Source organism: Ananas comosus, linkage group 16, assembly GCF_001540865.1.
Source record: "Ananas comosus cultivar F153 linkage group 16, ASM154086v1, whole genome shotgun sequence".
In the NCBI taxonomy this organism is placed as follows: Eukaryota; Viridiplantae; Streptophyta; class Magnoliopsida; order Poales; family Bromeliaceae; genus Ananas; species Ananas comosus.
This window is the reverse complement of record NC_033636.1, coordinates 2,552,352-2,578,855: the sequence shown is the minus strand read 5'-3', so window position 1 is coordinate 2,578,855 and position 26,504 is coordinate 2,552,352. Positions and strand designations below refer to the sequence as shown.

General features: G+C 43.2%; 1 protein-coding gene across 2 annotated transcripts; it reads left to right on the top strand.

Moving 5' to 3' along the window:
- On the top strand, positions 1,139-25,831 carry LOC109722151 (polyubiquitin-like). 2 transcript variants are annotated; one of them, XM_020250047.1, is made up of 4 exons: positions 1,150-1,349; positions 1,640-2,457; positions 25,102-25,453; positions 25,537-25,831. In XM_020250047.1, the coding sequence occupies exons 2-4, from the start codon at positions 1,661-1,663 to the stop codon at positions 25,612-25,614; spliced, it is 1,227 nt and encodes a 408-aa protein (XP_020105636.1). In that variant the 5' UTR covers positions 1,150-1,349; positions 1,640-1,660; the 3' UTR covers positions 25,615-25,831. The 2 variants fall into 2 exon arrangements, with proteins under 2 accessions (XP_020105637.1, XP_020105636.1); XM_020250048.1 differs by lacking the exons at positions 25,102-25,453; positions 25,537-25,831 and adding an exon at positions 20,332-20,646 and having other exon boundaries at positions 1,139-1,349.

Sequence of the window (26,504 nt, the reverse complement as noted above, 5' to 3'; positions counted from 1 at the left end):
CATTATGGGGGAGTGTTAGAGATAATGCTAATGATTTATTAGATTAGGACTAGATTATTTGATCTTATCCATTATTATATTTGATTATTTAAATTGTGATTAAGATGAAATCAAATCGGTAGGATTCTATGTAATTAGTTATAAATAGATAACCCGGTATTAATTAAGTTGAAGCCGAAGCCGGGCGCTAATTAATTAGTGGTCATCACCACCATGTACGGACGCATGTTGGGTAGATGTTAACTTTTCTTCAATAAAGTTGTTTTGCTTTGCTTCAACAACAACATACCAGATTCTTTGATTTGTCTTCTTTCTTTCCTGTCTTTTTTATTTTACTTTTTGTGGAGATCTCTATATGCTATAACAAGTATATAGAACATATTTGTTGGAGGCCCACCGCCGTAAAAGTTCAGCATTCGATCTATTGAATTCCTAAAATTGCTTCACTTTAGTCCTCGCATTAAAAAGACAATTCTTGCTTGATTTTGGTTGATCTTTGTATTTGTTTAACAAAAATTAATCTAGTAATCAAACTTTGAAATATTGAAGAAATTACAAAAAAAAAAAATAATTGAAGTGTGCAATGGGAGGTAAAATTAAAAATATTTTTATGAAGTTGGGTTTCAAATATTATTAGTTTAAAAGTTCCATAAAAATACTAAGTCAACAAGCTAGCTAGGTTGCTTTTCAGTTCGTATTGAAAGAGTCGTCTACAGCCCAAGTCTTTTAAATGCCATAAAAAACACGAAATGTGTTCAGATTTGGAGTTTAAGACATCAAAATTTGCGTCGGTGTGTAGGGCTTAATTAAAAAGTCTTATGGATGTAATGGTGTAACAAACTTTAACAAAGACTCGCCGCTAACACTGGATAAAGTATTCTGCACATGCAACATGTATTGATTAAATTAGCATGTACATTAATTGTCTTCTTTTAAAACTAATGCAAACTGACATTGGCACAATGAAATTGGTAGACTTGTTAAGAGTGTATATAGATCTCATGTGGCATCAACATGTAGGGAAGAGTTTTTAATAGCGGCAGAATATGCATGGAAACACCAGTTACGCGTGGGACCACACGGTAAGATTCCTCTTTGACTACTATTACCTAGGCCTTTCCTCTCAAACAACTATCAATTAACGAGGAAGGCCCTCGCTATTCGATCGGTCTTATCTCTTAGAACTATCTAGAAGAAATATAATATTGCAAAAGTAGCACGCACACGACCTATCAAGCCTCCGCTGGGTCGGATAATCTCCTTTTGCTGGATTATTACCGACCATACAGAGAGCACCAAAGTTTTCAGCTGGAGTCACCGCAGGGAGCCTTATTTCTCTCAATTCCGAGGTGTAATTCTTTACTCTCTCCATATATAGGATCCTTAAAGAAGTTGCATTTATTAATAGGCCTTGATATGATTAGAAGTAATCATTTCTCCTTTCTTCCATTCGCTTTGTTCCTTTCTTATTTTCTTACTGTGGATTTAGTCCGCCTAGTTGTATAGTTATCTTGTCTTCTCTTTCTCCGTAGATCGGCCAATATATTTTAATTGGTGCGCCGTAGTCCTTACTGATCATGAAGTTTCTTAATTAGTTTGTACATGTTAATTACATATACTGATTCTAGTTAATTACCAGCTGACAGGGTAGCCATTTAGCATGGACTGCGAAGAAGAGGAGGTCGCCGCCGGCTCTTTTTCAGAGCTTTATGTCGATGGTGGTATGAAGATATTCGTGTTGGCAGTAGGAAACCACGAAATTATGACCTTTAAGGTGGATGGCTCTGACAAAGTCTTGGATGTGATGGTAAAGATAGAGGAGGCGATCGGCATCCCAATACACCAGATATGGCTTCTCTTCGATGGCTTGCTAATGGGAGAGGAGAAAACTTTGGCAGAATGCGGTGTTCACGACAGGTCCCTCCTCCACTGCATCCAGGCCTTACGCGGTGGCGGCGATGGTGGTATGGAGATATTGGTGAGGGCAGCAAAAATCGGCGAAATTAGTATGACCTATAAGGTGGATGACTCTGACAAAGTCTTGGATGTGATGGTAAAGATAGCGGAGGCGATCAGCATCCCAATACACCAGATAAGGCTTATCTTCCATGACTTGGTAATGGGAGAGGAGAAAACTTTGGCAGAATGCGGTGTTCAGGACGGGTCCTACCTCTTCTGGGACCAGGCCTTATGCGGTGGCGGCGATGGTGGTATGGAGATCTTCGTGAGGGCAATAACAATCAGTGAAATTGGTATGACCTTTAAGGTCGATGGCTCTGACAAAGTCTGGGATGTGATGGTGAAGATAGAGGAGGCGATCGGCATCCCAATACACCAGATATCCCTTCTCTTCGATGGCCGGAAAATGGGAGAGGAGACAACTTTGGCAGAATGGGGTGTTGAGGACGGGTCCCTCCTCGACTGCTTCCGCGAGTTACGCGGTGGCGGCGGCTGCAAGTATGTCCTCTTCTTCCTTAGCCCCTCCCAACATGTTTGCTTTCAAGCCTAACGTTTTTGATGGTTGGAATAATACGCGCAGTTAATTGGCACCAATAATGCTCTAGTTTGTGAAGTTTACTTAATTTGGTCCTCAAACTTGTGGTATTTATAAGCTAAATTACAGAAAATATTCTTAAAAAAATCCGTTATTTTACTTTTTCTCTCCCAATTTCAAAAACCTTTATTTTGACCCTTTAAAATTTCAGAAATATTTTGAGGGGGCATACGGCGTTAATGAAGAAGGCAAAATAACCGCATTATCTTTATTTCTTTTATAAAAGAAAAACTATTTTTTTAATATTTTTCTGTAATTTATGAGGGTATTTTTGGTATAAATTATAAGAAATAGACGAAATAGCCACGGAACCTTGATGGAGGAGGGCTGAATGCAACAATTTGAAACGTTGAGATGATAAAATATAGATTTTTGAAAATTAGGAAGGAAAAACATAAAAGCGGGTATTTATAAGAAATTTTTTTGTAATTTAGCCATATTATCATAGTAATATCTAAGAAAAGTGAAAATTTGGCGCAAAATCAATCATGATTTTGATAAGACGAGCAAAATTTCAACAGCTATTCGATCTATATAATGTGTGTAAAAAGATGGCAAAAAATTTTCTATTACGGCTACATATTATATTTAGAGAAGAATTACATTTAAATAATCAAATCTTTCTTTAGGTACATTGCATTTACAATATTCGGATTTTTCAAAAATTCAATCCTAATCTTTGAAAATAATATTTTATTTTTTTGCTAAGATATGTTTGATTAAATACATGAATTTACACGTTAAAGCCAAAAAACCGTGAAAAATAAAACTGTCTTATAAACGTCTATATTACGATATGATATTTCAATTTATTAAAATCTTATTATGTCATCATATTACAACAACTCTTGGGCCGGGTTAAGAGTTTTAGTCTTATTATATCTTATATATAGTACTATCTAGGGTCTCAGATTTTCCTTCCTTTAAGCCATGACGTCCTCGTCGAGCTCAGAGTCACAAGTATCAGACGATTTGAGACTCATCTCGCTAGCCTAAACCGACCTTGTGGTGAGCTGCGCTCCACCCACAACAGTCAATAGCATGAGAGTCTCGCTCTCCCCGCTCTATAATCTCGACTCAGCCGAGATTCATTTCACACTTCCGACTGCTAATTGGCTCTGATACCAACTGTGACGTCCCAACTTCTCAGGGGGTCATCCATTCTAGGACTACTCATGTCCTAACACACTTAAACTCTCCTAATATCTTGGGCCTAGCCACTGCCCAAAATGCTTAAGCTAGCTCTATTATATCTTAGGGTTAATTGCATACACATCCCTGCAAACATAGTGAATTGCATATATATCCCTGCAAAACTCAATTTCCACAAGTTGTCCTTACAAAAGTCCTAATGTATGCAGATATGTTCCTCCGGTTAGAATCCGTTAGTGAATTATTTATTTTTTAACAGAGGATTTGTGAAATGACATTTTTGCCCTCACAAATATGTCCCTCCAAAAGCTCCAGTTGGTATTTTGCAGAAATACCCTCACAAAAATGTCCTTCTTCTCTTTCTCTTCCTTCATGGGTTGCCGGAGCGAGCGGCGGCAGCGATGTCGCAGGGCGACAAGGCGGCGACGATGATCCAGCGCTCGGAGTGAAAAGAGGTGTAGCGATCGGAACTGCCGTGGGTCCGGACGGGTGGGACGGCGCTTCTCCGCCCTCTACGACGCCTTCGACTTTCTCAAGGACCCTCGTGGCAGCGGCGGTGGAGTGGGAGGACGATGGGGCAACTGCTACCGCCGATCCGCACTCCGCAGCGCTCCGCCGTGTCAAGGCAGCGTGTGCCGCCGCCGACCCCAACCTCAGCTTCGCCGCACTGCTGCTGCGGCGCCAGCCCGGCGCCGACGCCGGCGCCAACTCCTCGGGATCCGTGCACCGCATCCTCTGCCTCGCGCTGCACTCGCCCTGCGCCCCGCTCCACCTCGTCCCAGAAACCGCGCTCCCCTCCTCCTCCTCCTCCTCCTCCTCCTCCTCCTCCTCCTCCGGCGCCTCTGCCGCGGAACTCCTCGACCCCCAGCAGAGCTCCTCCTCCTCCTTCTGCGCTGGAGAAAGAAAGGTGAGAGAGAGAGAGAGAGAGAGAAAAAGTGATGTATCACGCCTCGCGACCACCAATTTGGTCAGTTTGTGTAAGGAAGTGAATTCTCGAAATACGAGAGTTGAACTTCGGTCAAAATCGACCTAGTGTTGGATTGGGACACTTCGGAAAGGCCGAAGGCGTCGAAAATGCATAAAGTGCGTTGTAGAAGGTCTCGGAGAGCAAGATAGTGCAACTCTGCAAAATTGCTGAATTTGCTCTCGGGGACCGGTCCCTGGCGAGAGGGACCGATACCCGTAGCTTGGTGTGGCAGAAAATCTCTGTGCACAAAAATTCTGCTCTCGGGGACCGGTCCCTCCAGGGGGGACCGGACCCCGTACGCGTGGGAAGTGGTAGCAGAGTGCTACCCTGTGGAAACTTGCTCTCGGGGACCGGTCCTCCTCTAGAGGGACCGGTCCCTGTAGCCCCAAAATGCCCAGGCTGGGCCAGTGCACAACTTGGATAGTGAGGGGTGTTTTGTGCAAATATGCACATGTGAAGGGGTATAGATGGAAGATAGCTCTCTCTCTCTCTTTCATTTCTCCCCTTGGTGCCCTAAACCAAGCCTCTCTCTTTCTTTATGCTCTATTTCTCTCTCTTAAAGATGGAAAGGAGAAGGAGTTGGTGGAGATTGAAGCTTGAGGAAGGGTCATCTCCTTCTTCATCTTCTTCCTCAAGTTGGAGCAAGGCTTTTAAGGTAAGCTTGAGGTCCATTAATGGTAGATTTCTAGGGTTTGGATAATATACTTTAGAATTGGTTTTGGTTGAACCCATAGCATGCTAAGGAGTTGATTGATGCTTGAATCTAGAGGTTATTTGATGGATTCTGGCATAGTTATCATCTAGGGCTTCAAAATGAGGGTTTTGTGAGTTGTTGGGTATTGATCAAAATTGATCATGTCTAAACCTAATTGCTAGGTATTCTAACGCGTTGGTGCGCTCGGTTCGGCAATCCGACGAGTGTACATGAAGAAGTCAAGAGAGGAGCTTGTTTCGGTACAGATTGCCGCAGCTCGTGGTGTAGGCTTCCAAGACTCGCCGAATTGTGTTCCTAGAGTCGCGGCATCACCAAAAGGTGGGGGGTGCCATCCCGAAGCAACCGGGCTTCATTCTATGTCTTAGTACACTATTGATCTTGCATCTCTTACATATATGCATTGTAAGATTGTGTTGCATTTCCATCCCTTATGCTTTCCTAGTTGATATCATATGTCACGCCCCGAGACCAGCGGAGGCCTTCCCGGTAGCGTGCACAGACCCGCCATATGTCAACACATATAAGGCGTCTACAACAACAGCGAAAAATAAAGCAAGAGATGAACTACAATTAGAGATATCAGAACAAGTACACATCTATAATCTATGATAAGAGAAGTTGGAACAAACTAAAAGATAAAGAGAAAACATAAAGTTATACAATAACCATCTCAAAAGTACACAAAATGGGTGGTCTCTAATACACTGGTACAACTCTCAACCTCTCAAAAAAGGAACAACGAGAGGTAGACCACCTATCAACACGTCCTCGATAGAAGCTAGCTCGAGGCGACACCCTTTCCGCGGTCCCTAGCCTCTCTCGGCGTGGAAGGCTTTGAAATAAAACATAAAACAAAGGGCGTAAAAACTATAATTTATAGTTCCCAGTGGGAAATTACTGACCTCAGCTCAATGCACCACTAGGCCCCAAAAGAAAAAGGGTAAGTCCAAAAAGTAACAATAATAGTAAATCGATTGCATTTATGAAAGTATAAATAAAATGCTAAGCTACTATGTCGCAAATAAACATGATGTCAATGTGTTGCACATCTACATTATCAAAAAGAAATAAGTCCAAGCATGAATAATATATCCCAACATGATGAGCAAATAATATCGTGATCCACTGTATCCATGTATGATGAATATGCTCTATCAAGGCATCTAAGTATACTATGATGCAACAAATAAGACTATCATGTATATTACAAGTCCCAACGCTATACTATAAGCATGTCAAGGTAATCAAACTACTAAGCCTATCTAGTAGTGATTGTCATTTTCCGATTTAATGTCATTATTTCCAACATGTCTAGGACCTTCATAGTGTAGTCCAGCTTGTGCCGCCTAAGTGTCGGTGGTAGCTCCAGCATTCCCACTCTAGGAATGAATCTATCCCTTCCGACCCCGTAGGTTTCTCAATACCGCACGAGCGAGCATAAGTGGCGTAGGCCATCTCCGGAGTGCCGGCTTGTAGGGAGCGACCCTCACAAGCATGTGCGAATGAGCACAAATGGCAAGCAAGTATAGTCAATGTCTCAAATACCCAATCATCATGTCTCTAACATGGTAAAAGTCACTAGCATCTCAAAAATCTAGTTCAATGTCTCAAAGTGATGTTCCAATACTCACTATGCTTAGTACCTCTTTATGACACTTAAGCTTGTTATCAGTTAACACATTTCATAATCTATGTTCCATTCATGACATTAGTACTAGGTTCTCATTTAACCCGAGCTCAATGCCCCTTTATGACATTAGCCCAATTATTCACAAGTAGTACAAGTCCCCGAGCCTCTTTATGGCTTACTAAGATCCTTTAAGTCTCAAATAGGAATAGCTTTAAATGCATGCAAGTAATGCTCATTTTCACAATAGGAATTATGATTCCAAGTCTCAATAGGATGCCAATCATGTACAAGTCCCACATGCTAGTTCTCTATTACGTACATAGAGGTCCGAAATCCCTTACACATAACATAGGCATGTTAAGCATCCTAAAATTCACAATAATTATATTTATCATGAAAATGCATGAATTTCAACTTTACGAAGCATAAAACATAAGATATGAGAATTTCTCATATGCTAGGCTAGGTCAAACCCACCGAACCATCGTGAAACCCTTCGTTTCGCCGAACGGAGTTGTCCACAATTCTCTAAGCACCCTAAAGGTAAGGAAAGAAGAGATAAACAAACGTTACGAACAATTCTAGGCTCAAACATTAACCACCACAAGCAAAAGGGCAAAAACTCACCTAAGGAGTAGAAAATCTCTCTCAAGCTCCAAAAGAGAGCTAGAATCTTTCTAATCCAATCCAAAGGAAGATTCTAATCCAATCAATTTAGCTCAAAAGGCCCTAGAATCAAAATGCCCAAAATCAACCCTAAAATCACATTCTAGGGTTTCATCTCAAGGAAACCTTCAAAAACCGAATCTAGAGGAGAAGATCTTGCTACTAACCTTTAAGAGGCTTCAATCCAGCTCAAAGTCCTCAAACTTTAAGAATCTTTCCTCAACTAGCATCAAACCCAAGCTCCAAGCTTCATTCATGGTGGATAGTTCACCAAAGCACCAAAAGAAGCAAAAAGAGGTGATTATTCCTCTAATAATCTAAGAAATGAGGAAGGAAATCAAATGGAGAAGTCTGCTACCTCTTCCTCTGCTGGTGAATGGCTCAGGGAGAGCCCTAGGGGCGTGGGGTGCTATATAGAATAGCCACAATTGCAAAAACACCCCTGCAGTTCAAACTGCTCAAAATCTGCCAAAGTGTACCGGTACACGGGAAAGTGTACTGGTACAAATCCCACGAAATTGCAAACCCGAGCCTTGGATTGGATATTCGCCACAAGTGTACCGGTACAACCATCAAAGTGTACTGGTACAAAATGTGTACTGGTACAACCATCGACATGTCACCGGTTTCACCATGTGCAGAAAGCAATCCGAGGGTAGGCTAAGTCCAACTTTTTAGTGACCTTAGCGCTACATAAAATACTACAATTCTCAGGATGTGAGCCATGGGTCGGAACACTGTCAACGACCTACCAGAAAGTCTGGAAGGACTCAGAACACAGTCCAAACACTCGAACCCGGCCATTTGCAAAGGTCCAGTGTGTTACATCATAGTACGAGTAAAATACATGATATAGTGGATAAGTAGGGATTGGGTCTTGATGTTGAAATCCTGTAGTGCCGAGACGAGAGATGAACTTGATGGTTGTACAACGACATAACGAGTGGCATGTAATAGTGTAAATAACATGACGAGTGGCATGGAAACTTAGTGTAGAAAACACTTGTGAACCGAGGGATAGATGGATTCCCTAGTGGTGAGATGTTGCATGAGACACTATGATATTGAACATAGGAATAGATGGATTCCCGTGTGGGTGTTAACCCTAGTTGACAGGATATCCTCAGTTGACGAGGATTGGATCGCACTCACATAGTTTGTTGTTTTAGGGGTGGTCGCTCCCCCTATTAGTGCACTCCGGAGGCGGTCACACTAGGGGCAGTAGCTAGCTGTTCCGCAGACGGTCTTGGGTGGGGTAAATGCTGGGTAGCTTCCCACTTGAAGAGACTTGAGATGTGAGTTGAGGGCGAACCTTCGAGTTAGCCAAGTGATTGGGTGAACTACTGAATGGCATTGTTTGTTGAACATAGTAGCATGATAGCTAGTTTACTTACTATGTAGCGCATGCATTCATCCTAGTTGATTGAGGCATAGTAGAGTATTTATACATTTCCTTACTATGTTACTGTTGCTTCCATATCTATCTATCTGCTTATGCCTGCTTAGACCTAGTGGGAAGATCGGCGGAGTCGGTGGCCGAACCCAGTGGGAACTACATTTGTATAGTTCTCACCCCACTTTGTTGCAGGGCTGAGTTCGAGCGCTTCGGGCGAGGATCGCGGTAAGGGCATAGCGCCCTTGTAGTAGTAGCTTTCCTTTTGCATTAGAGACACCTATGTACATGAGCGTAGATGATGTATAGGATGTGAGATGTTTTTGGAGAGCTGTTGATGAACTTGTATCCATATTTTTCGAGATGTAAATGTAAATCAATTATGGTTCAATGTGATGTAATAGATAGAATGTTCTCTCTTTTATTCACTTGTATATACTTGTGATTCTTGCTCTTACTTGTTTAGCACTTACGGTGCTTGTATCATCGCTTGCTAGATCATGTATGTGTATTAAACTTTTTCCTAGGCGCTTGATTGTACTTGATCTGGTCGTTGAGCCTTGGGCGAACAGGGGTGGTGCTGTCCGTTCGGCGTCTGTTTGACGTGCCTGGACCGACCAAACTGGTTGCGTTCCGGAGCGTGATAGGTAGAAATGGTATCAGAGCAAGTTAAGAACAACTAAAGAGAGAGTTTAGAATTGACCTAGGAGACCTTAGGACGGTAAACCTTAAGGCTATAGGTGCGTGAGTGAAACATGAACTTATACTGGTGGTGGATGTTGATCGATTGGGTCGAAGTTGAAGAGTGTCTCTAGTGTTGATAGAGACGGATTCAAGTGGTATTAGTTCTTGACTCGAGGTGGTTATATTGGCGGCCGACAACATGACACCAAGAGTCTAGAATGAGTACACTTGTGTGCTTCCGCCCAATTTCATTGTTTAGTCGTTTCGCCTCGTAGTTACAAGAGGTTGTCGGGTTAAGGTAATTAACCGATTTGTTGCGTTTCAGGAGCTAATGTTCCCAAGACACTACACGCGTAGATCCGTTTCGGCACCGCCTCCTGAGATGCCCGAGCAAGCTGGGTCTAGCGAGATGCAGGAGTTGCGGGCGCAAGTGACTGCACTAGCCTGTGTGGTGCAGCGCCAAGATAGCGGGTTCGAGCAACTCCAGGAGCTCATGGAGCGGCAGGTGGCGGCGGCGGTCGCGACGGCAATTGAAGGCGGTGATCCGCCCGCACCCTCGACGCGCGCTGTCACGCCCCGGGGTCCCTTTTCAGTTTAAAACAAAACGGAAAAGCGTCTGAATTTTTTTTTTGAAAACCTGACCCCAGAGTATGCCAGATCCGCCACAAATACAGGGAATCCACTGTTCACACGGACAGAGTCTCCCCTGTATTTGCACGGCGTCGATCAAATACACANATTTGCAAGAAACCCCCTCAAAGCCACATATTTTCAGTTAGGTCCCCCACCAGCACGTATATTATGTGCATAAGTCCCTCTACGTTCAAGTTTGTGCAAAACGGTGCATAAAATATTGGGACTATTGCGAAATTCCCGATTTGCCATAATCTACCCCTTTCCGGATATCATGCGATATCCGGCAATCCGTTCATCGGATTTCCGAACGGATTGCACCATCGCGTTCAGCACGGTGAAGGCATCGAAACCACCATTTCGTTTCATCCGATTTGCTTGCCGATTTGCGACAAAATCCGACCTCTCTCCAACTAATCCATATATCACACATAGGCCTTGGTGGAAACCCGAAATCCATTAATTCAAACTCGTATTTGAATTCCCTACCACCAGTAGGTACTTGAAACATCTCTCACCCATCTCTAGATCACTTATACAAAGCACGAGGAGTTTTAAAATGCACGAATAGCAAAGAGCGGAAACCCTCTTTTCTTAAAACTCCTTTTTCTCGAAAACCATGCATCAGATCTAAAATCCGTCAGTGCCATTGGTTCCAGAATAGCTGAACCGTTTAAAACGAGCTATTGGATCGCTATGAACGGAGTCCGATACGCGCCGAAAGCCAACTCTACTCCGTGGCTTCTCCGGAAAACCGGAGTTACTATTCACTTAAGTGAAAACTAATAATCGCGTAACTTCTCCATTTTAGCTCATTTTCTCCTGAAACTTGACGAGTGCTTATGTAATTAAATTACACACATAAACATCATCAACAGAGAGTTTAGTAGCACTGTAAAAAAATTCTCAGTCCTTACACGCGCGCCTGAAGCGGCTGAGGGTGAGGGCATAGCGGCGGTTCCGATGGCAGTACGTCCCCTGCCGGCGAGTGTTCCTCTGGCTCCTTCGGGTTCGGCAACACCCGATGCAACGGCCGAGGAAGTCGAGCGGGAGCGTGTATTGGCGGCTCTCATTAAGTTCAAGAAGTTTAACCCGCCTGTCTTTGAAGGGGAGAAGGTGGAGCCGTCGATGGTGGAGTCATGGATTGACTCAATGGAGATGTTCTTCGAGGACTTATACACCTCGGAGAAGGACAAGGTGCACCTCGCCACCCATTGCCTTGAGAAGGCGGCGAAGGTATGGTGGAAGCAGGTGAAGCGAGATCGGCCTTCTGACCTTCCACCTTTGCTTTGGGAGGAGTTTAAGAGGGCGATGTTCGCGAATTACTTCCCCGACACGGTAAAGCAGAAGGTGCAGAAAAAGTTTCACAAATTAAGGCAGGGGGATCGCTTAGTGGTAGACTACGAGCAGGAGTTCTCCCACATCATAGATTGTGTTCCGGATATTGTTCGAGATGACCGGACCGGGCCGACTGGTTCTTGCGAGGACTTCGGCCGGGGATTTATAAGGCCGTACAACTGTTCAAGCTCACGACCTTTGCTGAGGTTTTCGATCGAGCTTTGTGGGCGGAGCATGGCGATGCCTACATGTGAGAGGAGCATGAGTTGATGGCCAAGTCAAGAGATAAGGGGAAGAAGCGACCGGGCGGTGGCTTGGGGGGGACAATCAAGTTCCAAGAAGCCCCCGAAGCATCCGTGGATGCAGCCGTGGAGTCGCAGAACACAGCGGTGCGTCTTTTGTGGTGGAGGCCACCGAGCAGCGCAGTGTGATCAGCGCCAAGGCAAGTGCTTCAAGTGCGGGCAAGCGGTGCACTTTGCACACGACTGTCCAGGAGGAGGAACTTCACCTGCCCCATCTATTGCGTCGACTCCTGCGATTCTGGCTCGTTATGGAGGAGCTCCACCTGCCGCTACATCTGCTGGACGCGCTATGGTGCCGCGTCAGCCCGAGGTGACGCAATCGGCTCTGAGTGGACAGGTGTTCGCCGCTCAAGCTCAAGCCGAGGAGCCTGCCGAGGCTGAGGAGCGCAACGTAGTGGCAGGCATGGTTTTGATTAATGGAGTTCGCTCCAGGGCTATGTTTGATACAGGTGCTACACATTCATTCATTAGTAGACCGTTCGCTGAGATGCATGGCATAGAAGTCTAGTTGAGTAAAAGCACTTGTCGAGTAGAGGGCCCTGGGTGCGATTTTCTTATTCGTAAGGAGTGTTTGGCTTGTCCGGTACAGTTGGGCAACTGGATTATGCCGATCCGCATGTTGGTGCTCAAGAAGTTAAAGAAGTTCAACATCATTTTGGGCATGGACTTGCTCTCGAAATATTATGCTTCCATTGACTGCAAAAGCAAAGTGATAACGTTTCGGGAGCCGGGACAAGAGGAGTTTGCTTACCGGGCTTGTAAGAGCTCGTGCTTCGCCGCGACGGTATCTACGACGAGGGCAAGAAAGTTGGTGAACAGCGGTTGCGCGGCTTACTTGGGGACCGTTGTGGAAGCTGATCGAGTGGCTCCGGCACTTGAGGAGTTATCGGTGGTGCGGGAGTTTCCGAACGTGTTTCCCGCGAATTTACCAGGGATACCGCCGGACCGAGGGATCGAGTTCGTTATAGACTTGATTCTCGGTACCGCGCCGATCTCAAAGGCTTTATATAGTATGGCACCGGCTGAATTAAGGGAGTTGAGGGATCAGTTGCAGGATCTCCTCGACAAGGAATTCATCAGGCCGAGTGTGTCGCCGTGGGGAGCCCCAGTATTATTCGTTCGAAAGAAGGACGGATCGTTTCGACTCTGCGTGGATTATCGCGAGTTGAACAAGGTTACGATAAAGAACAAGTATCCGTTGCCCCGGATCGACGACTTGTTTGATCAGTTGCAGGGGTTGCAAGTGTACTCGAAGATAGACCTTCAGTCTGACTACCACCAGTTGAAGATAAAGCCGGAAGATGTGCAAAAGACCGCATTCCGTATGCGGTATGGACACTATGAATTCACGGTCATGTCATTCGGGCTTACCAATGCCCCGGCAGCATTCATGGACTTAATGAACCGTGTCTTCAGGGAGAACTTGGACCGATTTGTCGTGGTCTTCATAGATGACATCCTGGTCTATTCTCGCAATGACGAGGAGCATGCCAAGCATTTGAGGACAGTGCTTCAAATCCTTCTGGATGAGAAGCTATATGCAAACCTAAAGAAGTGCGACTTTTGGCTCTGAGAAGTCGCATTTCTGGGGCATGTTATTTCCGAGGGTGGAGTTTCTGTTGACCCGAGAAAAGTGGAGGCGATCAAGGATTGGCCTTGCCCGACTAATGTCGCGGAGGTTCGAAGCTTCGTGGGCTTGGCGGGCTACTATAGACAGTTCGTGGAGGGATTCTCGAAGATTGTTATTCCACTTACCCGTCTGACTCAGAAAGGCACCAAGTTCGCTTGGAGTGATAAGTGCGACCGAAGTTTCGAAGAGTTGAAGGAGCGATTGACTTCGACTCCGGTGCTCGCCTTACCTATGCAGGGTGAAAACTTCGTGGTGTATAGCGACGCGTCCTATTTGGGTTTAGGGTGTGTTCTAATGCAAGACAGGAAGGTGATCGCATATGCGTCCAACAGTTAAAAAGCTACGAGAAGAACTACCCTATCCACGACTTGGAGTTAGCCGCGGTGGTATTTGCTCTCAAGTTATGGAGGCATTATTTGTATGGCGCGCGTTGCGAGGTATATACGGACCACAAAAGTCTTAAATATCTGTTTACACAGAAGGAGTTCAATATGCGACAACGGCGGTGGTTGGAGCTGTTAAAGGATTACGATGTCACAATCCTCTACCACCTCGGAAAGGCAAATGTAGTCGCAGATGCACTTAGCAGAAAGTCGGCAAAGAACCTCGCGGTGTGGGTCACTAATCAAGAGCCCCTGTGGAAGGAAATGGGGCGATTAGATCTTGAGGTTGTAGCTCCGGAGATTCCGACTATGTTGTTGACTCTCGTCGTCCAACCGACCTTGTTGGAGAGAATCAAGGGATTGCAATCCGCAGACCCGAATCTCCAAAAGGTGCGGCGTGACATCGAGGTCGGACACGGCGGCGATTTCAGTGTAGACGCCGAGGGTGCGCTTCGGTTTCGAAACCGGTGGTGTGTGCCAGAAAATAAAGAAGTCCGCAAGTTAATTCTTCAAGAAGCGCATTGGTCTCCCTATAGTATCCACCCAGGCGGCACCAAGATGTATCAAGATCTGAAATTACATTACTGGTGGCTGGGAATGAAAGTTGGTGTTGGACGATATGTGGCGCAGTGCTTAGTGTGCCAACAAGTTAAAGCGGAACACCGGTTTCCAGCTGGAAAGCTTCAAAGCCTACCAATCCCCGTTTGGAAATGGGAGGATGTATCGATGGACTTCGTGGTCGGATTGCCTCGTTCGACGGGCGGCCACGATGCTATTTGGGTGATTGTGGATCGTTTGATGAAGTCGGCTCACTTTTTGTCGATCCACACTACCTAGGCAGGTGATAGATTGGCGCTGGTATACCTTGATGAGATAATGAGGTTGCACGGGGTGCCGAAGTCAATTGTATCGGATCGAGACTCTCAGTTTACCTTGCACTTTTGGAAAAGCCTGTAGGAGGCGTTGGGCAAACGACTCGATTTCAGCACCGTGTTTCATCCTCAGACAGATAGGCAGTCGGAGAGGACTATCCAGATTCTGGAGAATATGTTGTAGTCGTGTGTCATTGATTATAAGGGCAGTTGGGCAAATCACCTACCGATGGCCGAGTTCGCCTACAATAACAGTTATCAAGCTAGTATTGGGATGGCACCGTTCGAAGTTCTTTATGGGCGAAAGTGTCGATCTCCGATACACTGGAGTGAAGTGGGCGAACGTGCGGTGTTAGGCCCCGATCTCTTATGGGAGGCGAAAGAGAAGGTCCGCCTTGCTCATCAAAGATTGCTCACGGTGTAATCTAGACAAGAAAGTTATGCAAATAAGCGCCGGCAAGACTTGGAGTTCGCGGTAGGAGACCGCGTCTTTGTCACGCCCCGGGACCGTCAGAGGCCCTCCCGGTAGCGTGCCCAGACCCGCCATATGTCAGCACATATAAGGCATCTACAACAACGGCGGAAATAAAACAAGAGATGAACTACAACTAGAGATATCATAGCACAAGTAGATCTATAATCTATAACAAGGTACACGGAAAAAGCTAAACAATAAAAGTAAAATATAAGTTATACAATATCATCTCCAAAAAGGTACACAAAAGGGTGGTCTCTATACACGGAAACAACTCTCAACCTCTCCAAAAATAAAAACATCGAGAGTAGACCATCTATCAACTCGTCACTCGCTGAAGAGCTAGCTCGAAGCAACGCCCTTCCCACGGTCCCTAGTCTCTCCCGGTGTGGAAAGCTCTGAAAGAAAATATAAAACAGAGGGCGTGAGAACTATGATTTATAGTTCCCAGTGAGCAATTACTGACCTCAACTCAATGCACCACTAGGTCCTAAAGAAAGGGTAAGTCTAAAAAGAGAGCAGTAATAATAAATAAATTGCATTTATGAAAGCATAACTAGAATGCTAAGATACTATTGCAATTAAACATGGCATTAATATGATGCACCTTTACTTTGTCACAAATAGTATGTCCCTACATAGCCACAGCTAAATGTCACGGTTTGCTTTATGAAGTTATGAAGATCATGCTTTATCATGGCAACAATGTGTATATGAATGCAACAAGTAACATCTCCTAGCATACTACATGTATGTATGTATACTCAAGTGTCCAAAACTATGCTAGAAGCAAGTCCAAGTAATCCAATTACTACTCTCTATCTAGTAGTGATTATAACAGACTCAACACCGTGTCGATTTCCATTTCCACTTAAGGACCTACCCAAGGTAGTCCAGCTTGTGCCGCCTAAGTGTTTGTGGTAGCCCAACATTCTTGCTCTTGGAATGAGTCTGTCCCACTCGACCCCGTAGGCTTCTCAATACCGCACGAGCGAACATAAGTCGCGTAGGCTAACTCCGGAATGCCGGCTTGTAGGGAGCGACCCTCACAAGCATGTGCGAATGAGCACAAATGGCTAGCAAGCGTAGTCAAAGGCTCAAGTATCCAACCCTCATGTCTCAAGCGTGGCAATAGCTACTAGTAACCCAACGGTCTAGCTCTATGTCGCAATGTGATAACCCAACACCCACTGGCTTAGTGCCTCTTTATGACACTTAAGCATCACAACTAATCAAGCCCAATTCATATTCTATGTTCCAATTAAGACATTAATACCAATGTTCACTATAGCCCTGGCCAAATGCCTCTTTATGACATTGGCCCAAATTCTCAAATAGTCTAAGTCCCCAAGCCTCTCTAGGCTTCCAAAGTCCCTAATGTCACAATTGGGCATAAAGGTTAATTGCATGATAGCAATGTTCATTTTCACGATAGAAATTATGGTTCCAAATCTCAACCAGAATGCTATGTCTCACATGCATGCACTCTACCACATAAAGGTCCAAAAATTTACTATACATTACATATGCATGTTAAGGATTCTAAAATTCATAATAAATATATCTAACATGATTATGCATGCTTTTTTATTTAACGATACTCAGATCATCACAAATGAGATTTTCTCATTGTGTGGCTAGGTCGAACCCACCGAACCATTTGTAGTCCTTCGCTTCGCCGAACGGAGTTGTCCACAAGTCTCTAAGTACCCTAAAAGTAAGGACCGAAGAGATAAACAAACGTTACGAACAACTCTAGGCTCAAATATTAACCACCACAAGCAAAGGGGCAAAAACTCACCTAGGGAGTAAAAATCTCTCTCGAGCTCCAAAAGGGAGCTAGAATCCTTCCAATCCAACCCAAAGGAAGATTTTAATCCAATCAATTGAGCCTCAAAAGCCCTAGATTCAAAATGCCCAAAATTAACCCTAAAATCCCATTCTAGGGTTTCATCTCTTAAAAACCAACAAAACATGGTCTAAAGGGAAGAAACAAACAACTAACCTTCTTGGTAGCTCCAAACCAAGCTCAAAATGCCCTAGGGTTGAAGATTAATCCACCACAAAGCTCCAAGTCCCAGCTCCAAACCTCCAAAAGTGAGAAATGGGAAAGAGGAAGATGCTCCAAGGCTCCCTCAAGCTTGCTCTCCAACTTCTCCTTCTTCTTCTCCTTCTTCTTCTCTCTTTAGAAGTGTAGGGGGAGTGTGAGGGAGAGGGAATATAAGTGAGAGGGAGAGGAGAGGCTCTCTATAGCATCTAAGGTAACAAAATCCACTTAGGTCCCCCAAAAAATCATTCTGTGCACACCCGGGTCTGGGCAGTTTTCGGACTGAGACCGGTCTCTCCGACATGGGACCGGTCTCTCGGCCTGCCCCGAAAATCCAACGTTTGGGAACCGGTCTCTCCCTGCCAGGGACCGGTTGCCTCAGGCTGGCCGCGACACTGTGCTGAGGGGGCCGGTCTCTCCTATCAGGGACCGGTCCCCGAGAGTAAAAACTCTCAGGACTCGTCCAGAACTCAGGTTTTCGAACTTTTTAGGTCGGAAAACATTCTACGACCCTCCACCAAGTATGGAACAGCTCGGAACACATCCAATCACTCGAACCTCGCAATTTGCACAGGTCCAGTGTGCTACAGTCTTCTTGAAGGTATCGCCCATGAGGGGCGTAAAGCGATTCGGAGTGCGGGGAAAGTTGAGCCTCTGGTACATTGGGCTGTACGAGGTGTTGGAGCGGATTAGCATAGTGGCTTATCGACTTGCGTTGCCGCCGAAGCTCGCGGACGTTCATAATGTGTTTCACGTCTCTAACCTTCGCAAATATATTCACGACCCCGACCACGCTTTGTTGTATGAACCACCGGAACTTCAAGAAGATATGAGCTACGAAGAGTTTCCGGTGTCGATTATCGCTCGAGAGGTGCGCAAGTTGAGAAATCGCAAGATTCCCTACGTCAAGATTCGGTGGAGCAATCACGACGATTGCGAAGCCACCTGGGAACTCGAGGAAATGATGAGAGCGCATCATCCTCATCTTTTCGAGGAGTGAATTGAGGTATGGGTTTGGATTTGAGTTCGTTTTGAGGACGAAACTCCTTTTAAGAAGGGAGGATGTAAGGAAGTGAATTCTCGAAATACGAAAGTTGAACTTCAGTCAAAATCTACCTAGTGTTGGATTGGGACACTTCGGAAAGGCCGAAGGCGTCGAAAATGCATAAAGTGCGTTGTAGAAGGTCTCAAAGAGCAAGATAGTGCAACTCTGCAAAATTGCTGAATTTGCTCTCGGGGACCGGTCCCTGGCGAGAGGGACCGATACCCGTAGCTTGGTGTGGCAGAAATTCTCTGCGCACAAAAATTCTGCTCTCGGGGACCGGTCCCTCCAATAAGAGACCGGACCCCGTATGTGTGGGAAGTGGCAGCAGAGTGATACCTTGTGAAAACTTGCTCTCGGGGACCAGTCCTCCTCTAGAGGGACCGGTTCCCGTAGCCCGAAAATGCCCAGGCTGGGGCAGTGCACAACTTGGATAGTGAGGGGTGTTTTGTGCAAATATGCACATGTGAAGGGGTATAGATGGGAGATAGCTCTCTCTCTCTTTCATTTCTCCCCTTGGTGCCCTAAACCAAGCCTCTCTCTCTCTTTAAGCTCTATTTCTCTCTCTTAAAGATAGAAAGGAGGAGAAGGAGTTGGTGGAGATTGAAGCTTGAGGAAGGGTCATCTCCTTCTTCATCTTCTTCCTTAATTGGAGCATGGCTTTTGAGGTAAGCTTGAGGTCCATTAATGGTAGATTTCTAGGGTTTGGATAATATACTCTAGAATTGGTTTTGGTTGAACCCTAGCATGCTAAGGAGTTGATTGATGCTTGAATCTAGAGGTTATTTGATGGATTCTTGCATAGTTATCATCTAGGGCTTCAAAATGAGGGTTTTGTGAGTTGTTGGGTATTGATCTAAATTGATCATGTCTAAACCTAATTGCTAGGTATTTTAACGCGTTGGTGCGCTCGGTTCGGCAATCCGACGAGTGTGCGTGAAGAAGTCAAGCAAGGAGCTTGTTTCGGTACATATTACCGCAGCTCGCGGCGTAGGCTTCCAAGACTCGCCGAATTGTGTTCCTAGAGTCGCGGCATCACCAAAAGGTGGGGGGTGCCATTCCGAAGCAACCGGGCTTCATTCTATGTACACTATTGATCTTGCATCTCTTACATATATGCATTGTAGGATTGTGTTGCATTTCCATCCCTTATGCTTTCCTAGTTGATATCATAGTACGAGTGGAATACATGATATAGTGGATAAGTAGGGATTGGGTCTTGATGTTGAAATCCTATAGTGCCGAGACGAGAGATGAACTTGATGGTTGTGCAACGACATAACGAGTGGCATGTAATAGTGTAAATAACATGACGAGTGGCATGAAAACTTAGTGTAAAAAACACTTGTAAACCGAAGGATAGGTGGATTCCCTAGTGGTGAGATGTTGCATGAGACACTATGATATTGAACATAGGGATAGATGGATTCCCGTGTGGATGTTAACCTTAGTTGACAGGATATCCTCAGTTGACGAGGATTGGATCGTACTCACATAGCCTGTTGTTTTAGGGGTGGTCGCTCCCCCCATTAGTGCACTCTGGAGGCGGTCACACTAGGGGCAGTAGCTAGCTGTTCCGCAGACGGTCTTGGGTGGGGTAAATGCTGGGTAGCTTCCCACTTGAAGAGACTTGAGATGTGAGTTGAGGGCGAACCTTCGAGTTAGCCAAGTGATTGGGTGAACTACTGAATGGCATTGTTTGTTGAACATAGTAGCATGATAGCTAGTTTACTTACTATGTAGCGCATGCATTCATCCTAGTTGATTGAGGCATAGTAGAGTATTTGTACATTTCCTTACTATGTTACTGTTGCTTCCATATCTATCTATCTGCTTATGCCTGCTTAGACCTAGTGGGAAGATCGGCGGAGTCGGCAGCCGAACCCACTGGGAACTATATTTGTATAGTTCTCACCCCACTTTGTTGCAGGGCCGAGTTCGAGCGCTCCGGGCGAGGATCGCTGTAAGGGCATGGCGCCCTAGTAGTAGTGACTTTCCTTTTGCATTAGAGACACCTATGTACATAAGCGTAGATGATGTATAGGATGTGAGATGTTTTTGGAGAGCTGTTGATGAACTTGTATCCATATTTTTGGAGATGTAAATGTAAATCAATTATGGTTCAATGTGATGTAATAGATAGAATGTTCTCTCTTTTATTCACTTGTATACACTTGTGATTCTTGCTCTTACTTGTTTAGCACTTGTGGTGCTTGTATCATCGCTTGCTAGATCATGTATGTGTATTATGCTTTTTCCTAGGCGCTTGATTGTACTTGATCTGGTCGTTGAGCCTTGGACGGACAGGGGAGGTGTTCTCCGTTCGGCGTCTGTTCGACGTGCCCGGATCGACCAAATTGGTTGCGGTTCGGGGCGTGACAGTTTGGGTACGTCCACAGATGCCGAACGGACAACAACTCCCTTGTCCGCCCAAGGCTCAACTCAACATCAACATGTATAACAATTCATACAAGAAGAATTCAGATATACATAGCTTGCACAAGGGCCAGCGACCACCTAGCAAGTGAAAGTACTACTACTATTACATCCACACATGTTTCTTGATTATATTTAACCAAATACAAGTTTGCCATAAATTACTTCCATTTTTCCAAATACATAACATGTGTTTCACCAAAACATGTACCACATAACCCTTTGGCTCATTTATTACATGTCCATTTACATCACACTTTTCATCATATACAAAAGATGAAAGGGAATAAGGTACAAGCTATACTCGGGAAGCCCGCTATCTAGGGCGCGATGCCCTTGCCTCGATCCTCGACCGCCCCGCTCGCGTTAGGATCTGCAAGGTTAGTGGTGTGAGAACTAATGAAAGTTTTCAGTAGGTTCGGCCGCCGACCCCGCCGACTCACCCACTAGGTCTACTCAGGCATATGTAGAAAAGAAGAGATAGATAGCAAACCATACTAATGCTACTACAATGCCTGTACAAGAACTGAACAACAAGTAATATGCTCATGATGCATGCAATTCACTTTTACCTTTGCCTTTACCCAATCCTCTTGGTTAACCTATGGTTAACCCCAACTCACCAACTAAATCCCTTTCTGTCGGGGAGAATTCCGTTACAACCCGACGGGACCGTCTACTGGAGAGAATTCCACTACAACCCAGTTGGTGACCACTCCGGAGCTCGCCGCTTGAGGTGGAGCGACCACCCTCAAGTATAATAGACCAACTGTGAGTATAATCCAACCCTCAACTTTGATGATATCTTGCCATTATTGCCACAATGCTCATAAGGTTTTATCTTGTCTAGCATACCATGTTTTTAGGTACTATTCATTCCCTCTAGTCACAATGTCACCTTGTTTACTATTGTCATAGTCCAACACTCAATTCATACATTTATAGGGTTTCCATATGCATGGTCCATTATCATCTCACATGTATTTTTACAATGAAAAGCATACAAGAGATCCCACCACTTAGCCACACATCACAATAACCCTACAATGCATAAATGCCACATGTGTACATATATGCTCAAAAAGGCGACATAGACATAATGAGAAATTCGAAGAGTTCGAATAGCACCACTCACCTCGTAGTGATGCCGGAAGGCTAAAACTCAAGTTTCACGATTTATGGTCGCCGATTTTCCTCGACCCACGGCAAACGAAGCCGAAATGAGGTTTTTCCCCAATAACTCGACGTAGACTCGTCGGAACTTCGATCCGAGTCTCCCAACGCGTCGGTTTATACTCCAATTAGGGCTACAAGAGATCAAATCCATATTAGATCTCATACTTTACAAAACCCCATTTTTGACCCTAGGGTTCTATTATTATATAATACCCAAATTTCTTAGGAATTCATGAGTTAATCCAACCTAGCATCTCCTAGAAACATCATCTAGAAGGAAACTAACCAAACCCTAGCTCATATTTACATAGACTCACCTCAACTTCTAGCTTCTTCCTCCAGTCAAGCACAAGAGCCAAGCTTCACCCCTAAGCAAGCCTTCTTCTCCTCCAAGCTCCACTCTTGGAGCAAACTCTAAAAAGAGAAAGAGAGAAAGGGAGAGAGTAGAGAGTGAGAGAAGCTTCTAGAGAGAGAAAAAGAGCTTTTCTCTTTGGTCTCATACAAAGGAAAATGAGAACTAAGGGCATAGGGCCCTTATATAAAGCCTCCTTAATGACAATTGCACCAAGGGCCCTCACAAAATTGCTATTTTGGACCATCCAGAATTTCTGCGTGTTCATGGTCCGTATCTTGCACTCAGGGTCCGGACCCCGAGAGCAATTTTCACAGTTTCGCAGCTAAGGTCCGGACCTTGCTGCCAAGGTCCGGACCTTGCTGCCAAGGTCCGGACCCCAAGAGCAAAAACACTCTCAATTGACTCAAAACTTTCCGATTTGCTCTCCAAGGTCCCAAATACCTATCCAAACCATTCCGAAACATTCGGAACGTCTCACGGACCTCACCATCTTGTCCACTACCACACTTCGGTCCATTTGACTGAATTTCGGTACATCCTATTGGAAATTTGGTATATTACATGATGAGAGAGGGAGAGGAGGGAATGATAGGGATGAGAGGCCTACAAAGAAGAGGATGGGAGAGAGGAAACAGTATCTTGTGGGACCCGCAACTCCGAAATCACAGAGAGACCAGTTCAAGGTTCACCCTTTAATGGAATTGTATAGATTCTTAGAAATAACTCAAATTGTGTTTGGTTAATTTTATAGAATAATAGAGGATAGTGAAAAAAAGTGATGTGAATTTGATATAAAATATGATTAATATTTCACAACAAATTTGATATGAAATATATTATGTAAATGAACATTTAAAATATAATACTATTTTCTTTTTTTTTTTCAAATTGTACTTAAAAATAAATTTAATAAAAATAATTTATTATAATATGTAAGTATAATTGATTATAAAATGTAAGTACAAATAATATGTATTAATTAGGGGTGTCAACAAGCTGAGCACGAGCGAGCTGGGGCCGGCTCGTGTTTGGCTCGTTTAATAAACGAGCTGAACACGAGCCGGCTAAATTAAAGTATCGAACCGAAAAATTCATCTCGTGTTCGGCCCGTTAATAAACGAGCATTAACGAGCCGAACACGAGCTGGCTCACGAGCTGACCAACGAACAATAAGTTAAAAGGATTAGATTGGATATATATAAAAATTAAATTTATAAAGTCTTACCTATTAGAATTTGATCACATGGTTAAAACTTTACATATAAATGAATCTTTTTATAATTGAGCTCGACTTTATATTTTTATTTTGCTAAAAATAAAATAATAAAAATATATAATATATATAATTATTTATTTATATATATAAATATAAATTAAATAAATTATATAAATATAAAATATACATATGTATTCGAGCTGTTATCGAGCCAAACACGAGCGAGCTAACCCCAGCTCATGTTCAGCTCGTTTATTTAACGAGCTGAATAATTTAGCTCGTGTTTGGCTCGTTTACTAAACGAGCGATTCGATCTCGAGCTCATTTCGAGCCGAACACGAGCTGGCTTACGAATAGCAAGCTGGATTGCCACCCCTATCGCTAAAGTGTCATGTGTCAGCACATGATCATCAAAAATGGCCACAAAGGTTGATAAAAACAATATGGCACCTCATTGGGCTTTACCTGATTGTTCTTAGAGGGTCTCATGTTGTTCCTGCTGATCTTTGCGCCACATTTTTGATGATCACGTACGTGACACATGATACTTTAACAGAAAAAATTACGGGAGTATAGCGAAAAACGAAAATAACACCATAGGATATTTAATTGATACAGTTAAAATCACAAGATACTAAAGTAAAGAATACAGTAACCACAAGGGTATATCTAAAGTTTTCCTAAATATTATTTGTAAATTGTATATGTAGAGAGAACCTATATTTCGAAATCTCAAAAAAGAGGTTAAGTGATGACAAAGAGAAGATGGAAGGTATTTTCTATTTATGGCTATCAAAAGTTTACTCAGTGACTTGCAATAAATTCATAATGATTTTAGTCAAATTATGATTATTGAATGAGTTATATGTAGTGAAATTTGTGTTTCAGTTCAAATTATGATTATTCAGGGACTTGACTCTAAGACTGCGACTTGGGCGTCGGCTAGGTGTTTGCGTCATCATTTTGGTTTCCTAATCTGCTCGCTTTAAGTTTTGTTGGGCATATTTGGCCTCTCTCCTATTTTGTTTTGATTTTCTTTCCTCTTGTTTCACCTGTTGATGTAGGCGAGTAGGCTTTCTTTAGCCGACGCCAACTCTGTTCTCTAAAATAGGGAATACCATTGTTTAATCAAAAAAAGATTCTTCTTAAATCTATTATATTTAACTTTTGTTTAATATGCTGTCTTGTAGTTTCAAATGTAATCAACTCTTAACAAAATTGGGAAACTATAGATTTGTTTATCTCTTTATAATTAAAAAATTTATTTTGTTGTTCATTATTAAATGAAAATTGATATTTCCTATATCAATAGCAGTAACTTGGAGTTCTTATATAATTTTTTGTAGCAAATAAGAACAAGAATATGCCTCTTTTTGATTATAGAATGATAGCAATGGATATTGATTCGCTTCTCTTTTGATTCTTATTTTTATAGCATAGAGCATCGTAAAATAGTATCGAGGAAAAAGATCATGATGACTGATCAGCCTTTAGTCATTTGGGAAAAAAAGTATGATATAACACTTCTTGATTTGATGGTGGAGCATACTCTTAATGGTGGGAAAAACGGAGAAGACTTTAAAGAAAATGTTTGGCATAACATTATGGCAGAGTTTAGAGAAGCAACTGGATTGAGATGTAATATTAATGATTTGGAAAAGCGTCTGAAATTTTACAAGAAGGAATATCAAATAGTGAGCAATATGAGGAAGCATCCGAAGTTTGGCTGGGATGATGAAAATCATTCAGTAATTGCTACCGATGCTGAATGGAACGAATATATTATGGTATGTTGCTTTGTTATTTTATTTACAATTACTTTCTAGGTTATTGATTCTAATTTATTCTATTTATTTGTCCTTTTACATAGGAAAATCGTGGAGCAAAACTATACCGGAAGAGACAGATACATTATTTTGATCAGCTGGAAATTATTTTTTCTTCATGATGACTCTTTTTCATTTTTCCTTTCACATTGGAAAAGCATGAAGCAAAGCTATACTGAAGAGGCAGATACCATATTTTAATCAGTTGGAAATTGTTTGTTCTTCGTGATGAACTCTTATTAACTTGCAATAATTTCGCTTATTTAAGCATCAAAAAGATTGTACCAACAATATAATGTTATTAATAATTTGAAAATGAGTCATTTTTCATCGGTTCAAGTATACATCTTATGTGCATCCATTTACAACAATATAGATATTAAGTGGCAAATTAATAGCGACAATTGTCGAATAGACTATCATTTATTATGAAATTATATATCCAGGTGCATTAGTTTAACCTATGTATTGTTACCGTCTAATAACTGTATATTAAATATATCTATTTTAAGTCCCATTACAGCTCCCGATCACATCTGGCTGGGTCGTTCCACCGTGCCGCTCCCCTGCGTCGACCTTACACGAATGCACCTCGCAACACCCCGTCCTGTACCCTTCTTTTCCCAACTACTCCCCCTCTCTCCACCTCCTCAAATCGAGATATGTATCAATCACACTGCATCATTTATTAATGGTCAATAAAAAATATAATAAAATATTTTTCTATTAAACACCCCCACACCCCCTACTCTAAAAAAAAAATTTCTTCTAGCATAAGTGGCAAAGGGCTTTGGGGCATGTTTGTTTCACCGAAACTGGACTTTGGGTTAAAGTGGAGTTCGGTGAAAACTACTTCTTTCCTACTGTTTGTTTCATAGTTATGAAAATGAAGTTCCATCAGTTCTGCTGTTTGTTTGATAGGAAGTGTACGATATTAAACTATAATTTATATATAAATAATAAATATTTTATAAATAAAAATAATATAATTATATTTTTATATAATTAAAAT

Coding starts and splice junctions, on each gene's coding strand:
- LOC109722151 (XM_020250047.1), top strand. CDS start 1,661: ATGGACTGCGAAGAAGAGGAGGTCGCCGCCGGCTCTTTTTCAGAGCTT. Junction 2,458..25,101: donor CGCGGTGGCGGCGGCTGCAA/GTATGTCCTCTT, acceptor TTATTTTTATAG/CATAGAGCATCGTAAAATAG. Junction 25,454..25,536: donor AATGGAACGAATATATTATG/GTATGTTGCTTT, acceptor CCTTTTACATAG/GAAAATCGTGGAGCAAAACT.